At 40.0% G+C, this 7,223-nt stretch overlaps 1 protein-coding gene across 2 annotated transcripts in view; it reads right to left on the bottom strand.

The window, feature by feature from the left end:
• Positions 1–3,005, bottom strand: part of LOC110055444 (solute carrier family 23 member 2-like) — an 11,164-nt gene extending 8,159 nt beyond the window's left edge. For both annotated transcript variants that reach the window (XM_089284830.1, XM_089284831.1), the window contains exons 1-2: positions 2,834–3,005; positions 104–223 (exon numbers count right to left, since the gene is read on the bottom strand). In XM_089284830.1, the coding sequence (XP_089140956.1) occupies positions 104–223; positions 2,834–2,866 (153 nt within the window). In that variant the 5' untranslated portion in view covers positions 2,867–3,005. The remainder of the gene's footprint in view (positions 1–103; positions 224–2,833) is intronic.
• Positions 3,006–7,223: the final 4,218 nt, after the last annotated feature.

The raw sequence follows: 7,223 nt of genomic DNA, 5'->3' as shown, positions 1-7,223 counted from the left end.
TAGTGCTCTAGGCTTGAGGTTAATTAAATGAAATAACCAACCAAGCAATAATTTTAAATTAACATTATCTCTCATGAAAAGGAATATAACTTGTTAGTCTTACCTGGAAACCCAATAATAAGCAGATGTACCATGGCGGGTTCTCGTCGATAAGGTAAGACAAGCCAAGAGCTTTCTTTTTGTTTTCAGGCCGTGGCTGACCACCAGCCTGGGGCTCGGATATCTACAAACCCAGGTTCAAAGTCTATTAGGAGATGACTAATTACCAAACTTTCGTCAACACCTTCCCTTGTGTAACGGTTTCGTTATGTGGATGGACTCCTTGAAAAACAGGAGCATCGCACAACAAGCTAATTTATCATAATTCAACAGGAACTAAAATTGCCAAGAAGTAACCAAAACATAAGCATTTCTAAAACAATTTCCTAATTGCTAGCAAATTTTTCAACTGTTTTTTTTCCCAGGAGGAACCTGTTTCCCAGCACGTTCTCTGCAGCAGACATGAAAATTCATTTTACCACACTCCCACGCCGGAGGAATTCGAAAATGGGGGTTTCACCGGCTCTGAAAACGCACCAAATGTTTCCGATCTGTCCACATTACGCCGGAAGAATTTAAAAACGCAACAATCACTGATCATTTTTTGAGGAAAACTCGGACAAGGAAATTACATAATTGTCGTGACGTCATCGTTTTCATAAAGTTTCGTTTTAAAATTGTTGCCGTCCACACGAAAACGCAAAGCCGGCGTGTTCAAATTCCTCCGGTTTGAAGAGCGTTTTTGAAAAGTTCCGTTTTCGTGACGGATAAGTGTGGACGGTAGGTCTGACCGTGTAAATAAACTGCTTTTTTTCTGCCGCAGTGTGCACGGGGCATCAAGATGATCGCAGGGCATAACCTACACACTAAAGGAAGGAATCAAACACAACCTAGTAATCCCTGCAGAAAAACTGAATGCGTGTAGGGGTTAGATTACCCAGGGTGAGTGCCCCAGGGTTTCCTCTCCTTTAAGTTTTAAAGAAACAGATTCGTTGGACGCGCCTAAGAAAAGCAACGTTGAGATAATTATTTATTGTCTGGCTTGTTCAAGACTGACCCGGTCAAGCATATGTACAAATTCAAAAGCTGCAGGATCTTATTCTGCAACTTACTCCAGGGAGCATGTCAACATTTTCTCTGGGGACAATAAAGTGGGGAAAAGGGGCGGGGGAGGGGGAGGGGGAGGAGGGAGGGGGAGGGAGAGGAGGGAGGGAGAGGCACTAGTGATTCACTAGAAAATCTCCCGTTGTCCGTGAGGTGTTAAAAATTTAACCTTGGAAAGTATCAAACGTCATCACGTATCTTGCATTAGGGCCGGGCTGCACTAGAGCCAGTTTGAGCCAATTTTGTTTGTATAAGTAATAAATCTGTCACCAAGTAGGGTAAAAAAAGTGCGACCCCCAGTTTCAAAAAGTTGCCAATGTTTTACAGATTGCCAAAATTTCGCCAATCTTCAAAGAAGCCAAAGTGCTGCCTCGGAGGCTTTCAAATTTTGGCAAAGCAAACAATTTTGTTCTTTTTTGAACCATTTAACTGTCATATTTTTTAAAATATGTCCGGATAAAATTACGGCGAGAAAATAACTTTGACGGCTAGTCCAGTTTAGCGCGTGCGATGGCGCGTCAAAATCATTTTTTACCCGGTCAGTCTGACGCTTTTTACAGTTATTTCAATGCAAACGAGGAATATGAGCAGCGTTTTTATTCAAATTCCCATGACTCGCACCCTGGATTCGGCTAATGGCGAGACAATCTTCTTCGAACGCAAGTGGCGCAACACAAACGCAAGCCGAGCAAAATCTACTCGCCCAATTATGGTTCGAAAATCATGAGTTGCTGGAGAGCGGAGAGTCAAGAACATGCAGCGTGGAGAAAAATCTGCGAAGAGTTAAACTCTCGCATGGAATCTAATAAAATACTTAATTGAGAAATATAGATCTTGTGACGTATGTTTCAATCAGGAACGTTTTGGTTCAAACATGTTGGTCTAATTGGAACTTGCGAACTTTTTGCCAATTTTCTTCCTGGCCAAAAGTTGGGCATATTTGAATTCGTTCTAGTGCGACCCGGGGCTAACTCGGGTTTTTCTTATAAATGCTTTATATGCCCCTTTTAGGCAAATAACGCCCACCCAAGTTATGCGAAAACAAAGAAAAAGACAACGCTTAATCCGGGGGTCATCCTGTTCCCTCTCTTCTCGGGCCAATGTTAATGACTGTTTATGTAAACCAATGTAAACGAAAAGTTCTCTCGGCCTAAAGTATTATTCAGCCATTCAAGCGAAAAAAGGCTTCCTTTTCTGCATTCATGAATAGCTCCTCCTGACTGACAATGTCATGGCTTTTTTAAAAATAATGTAGAAAAATAGATCAGAGCGGGAGTAGTTCGTTGTCATTGTACACTAGCAAGCGGGATGAGAACAACATACTGAACGTGCTCAAAAATCCTAACTCTAAATGCCGTCAAAATGGGACAAAACGCGCAATTTCGCCAGCTAATTAAGTGAATAGTGAATGGAAGGGGCTGTCAACAAGGTGATTTGTGAATTTGTGTTTAGATTATTAGAATTAAGAAGGACATTTTTAGGTTACTATGACGAGTTCACTGCGGGAAGTGTTAATAGACGATCACTAAGAAAAACTGCTTATGTTTATATGCTCCAGAACTGTACGATAAGCTTTTTTTCAAAGCTCCTTGTCCTCTGCTGTTAGGCTGAAACCCAGCCGCTTGCAAGCTGAACGTGAATTGAACTACACAAGTTGTTGTGTTTGGTGTTAAAATATCAATTGACTCACCTCAATCGGCTCCTGTTTACCAGTCGGTGCCATGTGCTTTCACCTCTTTGGCAATACTTTGTTCGCTGATCTGTAGCAAACAGCTGCTTTACCGCGTACAGAGCTGCAATGAAATCAGCAGCGACTATTAAAATACGTGCAGCGGGTTGACTGCTAGTTAATATTCAAAGCTGTATTTGTCAAGAGAATAAACAAAACAAATGAACGCATAGCAATAAATCAGCGCTAAACTTGTTTAATCAGCACGAAGGGCAAACAAAGTTAAATTGAATTCAAATTCTCGTTGTTTTATAGCTGCTTATGTCAATAAAGATTTGACAACTCCATCGAGGCGTCTTTTTAATAGTTAGGCGTAGTTAATCTGGTTAGATATATTTTACTACCCGTTTAATAGCAGCGATATCAGACTTCTGCAAAAGAAATTCCTACGACGATAATACATCCGTTTTATCGTAATCTGCTTCCTTGCGACTTGATGCGTAACAACCAGAGATCCTTTACAGTCTTAAGGGCTCTTAAGAGCTGGATCGATCAAAAGGGCTACCACGGAGGGTCCTGTCCAACTGCTCCACTAAATCGATTGTTCTTTTTGGTAAACTTAATTATATTATCTGGCGTCAACATTCCATATATCACATGGAGTGCGGGGTGGGAATGGGGCCTCATGGGGGGTGAGGGTGTGGTGTTGGCGGAGGATGGTGCTGGTCAAAAAAAAAAAAAAAAAGATGCGGCATGTATGAGAGCCTTTTTAAGCTAACTCGGAAAAATTCAGGTATTTATGTATGGTTTTTACTTATCAAGTCGTGAAACAGTGGTGAAAATTCGTAGCCCCGACGATTCGATGCTTCCAGTGAAAAGACGGAGCGAATCATTAGACCCAACTTAGCCGTCAATGCACCAAAGGCAGATGTCCCATCTGGATTAATAATCCGTGTTGTGCTCGTCTTCATAGTAAGACTACTAAGACGCACTTTCCGATGCAGAGGCATTTAAAATTCGCACGGTCTGCGGCCCGTGTTTATATTCACAAACAGTCTATCTGTATTGTCCCATAATGGCTCCTCGTTCTCTTACTGGAGCACATATCAACAGTTTTGATAGTTTGTGCTAAAACGCATAATCCCTCCATATAATCCGAATCGTCAGCCACCTTACAGCCGCCTTTAGACGCACAGTCAGACGCACTAAACTTTCCCGAGTTTGTCAAGCGGATTTTGTCTCTAATATTTTTAAACGCAAACAATGGCGTGGTGTAATTACATTAGCATTTTGCGTTCCAGATTCTGTACAATCTCATCGTCTTTAGATAACAGACCATGATCCAGATCATAGTCTCCTGCTTAAGAAATACATTTTCGTACATTTTTTTCGCTAGCTTTAGCTACTTGACACATTGCGTCAGGAATAAAGGAATGAGCTTTCAAGCGAGGCGTGGATTCTCTGCAAAGAAAACTTCAGTCAGAAACGCAGATTTGGTGCTGGCAAAGACTGGAAATGTTCTTCAAAGCATTACTGAAGCTTGGAATCGTTATTTTTTTTTCTGTCCTATCGTATAGTAGACGCTGTGTTTAACCAAACTGCAATTAAGATCATACGACATGTGCACAGTAATCAAAACTGAAGGAAACTCTGGCACCATTCCGTCGGTTTGAAGTCAGTGTACCGGCTGAAGAGACTGCGACTGTGAATGCGTGTGGACACTAGTATTTGACTGAACAGGACGACCCAAGCTTTTACAAGATTTTCCTCTCAGTGAACATAAAATCTGAGCAATAAGACTATCTCTTACCATAAGATGGTTCCAAAATGAGCTGAAGTAGTTAAAATTCTGTTTTCTGTTTTCTTTTGACTGAAATAATCTAACCCTCGTCTGAATTCCCAAGTGAGCTATTGGAAAGAGTTTTGTAAAAGGAATGCACGGAACTAGACAATGACCAGACAAACGAAGTCTGTGTCACAAAGAAAACAAAGGAATACTAAGTTCACATATTTTATTTATTTATTTATTGTATTTATTTTAATTTCTTTATTAAATTGTCAATTACTTTAATTTTATGTAACTAAGACATATTTTAATATGCAAATACTGTCCCCAATTAGTTGTTTTTTCTAAAGCTAAATACCCTTTGACACTTTAATAAAGTCTTTCATTCATTCTTTCTTTCAAACAAACCGTTAAATTAGCCCGCTGAATGCATGGAATTTTTATTCCACGGTACATGTATTTCAAAAAAGTTTACAGTCAAACCAAGTGAAGCGTACCCCTCAAGATTACATCAATGAATTGATTATTTGAATATTGAACCCGCTAGTCGTTTCAAGAATGCAATAATGATTTGATTATTTGAATATTGAACTCTCTAGTTGTTCCAAGAATACAGCTAATGGGTTTAATGTTAAAAAAAATAAATTTAATATTGATTTTTGAAATGACTAGCGAGTTCAATATTCAAATAAGCAATTCATTATTGCATTCTTGAAACGACTAGCGGGTTTAATATTCAAATAATCAATTCATTAATGTAATCCTTGAGGGGTACGCTTCATGCACTTGGTTTGACTGTAACATACTTCAAGTCATTTTCAATTTCCGTAAGAAAGGGTTGATCTTTTGTACAATGTCACGATGACAATGGATTCTACCATTAACAGGGTTTGATATTTACAACAGAAATCAACTCTGTCCTCTACCTTGACTTCGAGTAAGAGCATTTTTATCGTTCATCGTTCTCGGAGTCTCTCAGGCTCTCTTCTTAGAGCGCTAAAAGATAAAACCACTGGAAGACAATCGATCAACGAAGGAGACCGAGTGACTTGGGCGATATATCTGGCACTTCATTGCTTTCTGTTTTAGTTGTCCTCGGCTTGAACATTGCTGTTCATTGGGAATCTCGAATGTGCAGTACACTGAGTATGACTTCCAATCTCTTGTTCCACGTTGGATTGTCAGGCTTGATTCTGTCTCACATCCTGGTGCTTGGTGTCCAAGATTCACATTCTTAGAACAATTTCCTTGGTATCTTGTTTTTTCTTTTTCTTTCTTTTTTTTAAATTTAGCTTTGATTGAAATTTCAGTTGTAAAGAAGTTTTGACATTAGTTAAGGAACTGGAAGACCAATCGTAAGTTAAAATTTGTCGTTCAGGATGCTAACGTTCGACCACTGATAACTGCCATGATGGCCGTCGGACACGGGCTCCAGGCTTGGGTTAAAAACAAAGCGTGTCGCATAAAATTGATAACATTTCCAAAGGTTTACAAATGGTTTATGGTCTATCAAAATAATGATCGTTTGTCCTGAAAGAGGGAAGTGCGTCCGCAGCTCAATTCTACATGAACAAGAGAGAGCCAGGATGAGTTGCAAAAAGCATAAAATTAAGATGGCAAAGGCAACACAGCCTACAGTCACAGTGGTATACCAGGATGGTAAGATTCAGTTGTGTGGCAAACAATGACAAACCCATTTGCTGCATCAGCTTTCCCGATTGTGGCCTTTTGAAAGCGGGGAGGCGGTGAATGCGATAATTTTAATTCATTTTTGGTTCTTTTCTCCCATTCTATTTTCCGAGGTTCCTGGAACCTTAACTGCCATCGCGCATGAAGGTGAGTACTTTGGTTACCATAACGACCGCATAACCTAAGATGATTTTGAAACTGGACTGGACTGAGTAAAGGTTAACCCTTTGAATACCAACTACGCATATATGCGTAATTAATGGTCGTGCCCTTTGTACCACTTTTGACGTCATCAATTTAAATATCATCAGATATTCTTGATAAGCAGATAGTAGTGCTAGGCTAGCCCTTTCCGCACAATGGTCAGGTTTAGATATCGACGCCATTCCGACGTCGCAAATCGAAAAACAGCGTTATCAGTTTTGGTGCAAAAACGGTCGTAAAATGGTCCACAACGCCTATGATTGATCAAGTTCCATTTCTAGGCTTCGCCCGTAATTAACATCCAACTTTTCACTGCAGCCACAAAGAACATACAATGCAAAAGGTAGCCAGTGTAAAAGGGCCGAGAAAAACAGAAAGCAAAGGGCCAACAAACGAAGTTGAGAACAGTCAATGGCTTATGCGCATGCCCGGAATTGAAGTTTTGCTCAATTTTGTACCTAATCCTCGAAAAATCTCTTCTTTTAGTAAAAAAAGCTTTTTTTTTTAACAAAACTTAGGCTTATTTAGCGTCGTGGCAGCTAAAAAACCTGACTAAACGGTTAAAACGGTATTTTTTGGCGAAAGTTTGGTATTCAAAGGGTTAATTAGATCGTTTTGAAAAGTTCCATACATGTACCGTTGAACTTTCGCTAACGGGCATCTCCTGTTTACAGACGGAAGCCGCATGAAATGCAGTCTCAGCGACGTACAGAAGCTACTTTTCTAACCTCC

This window comes from Orbicella faveolata, unplaced genomic scaffold (genome assembly GCF_042242905.1).
Source record: "Orbicella faveolata isolate gen_17 unplaced genomic scaffold, um_ofav_v1 contig_13, whole genome shotgun sequence".
NCBI classification, from domain to species: domain Eukaryota; kingdom Metazoa; phylum Cnidaria; class Anthozoa; order Scleractinia; family Merulinidae; genus Orbicella; species Orbicella faveolata.
This window is presented reverse-complemented; position numbering and strand designations above follow the sequence as displayed.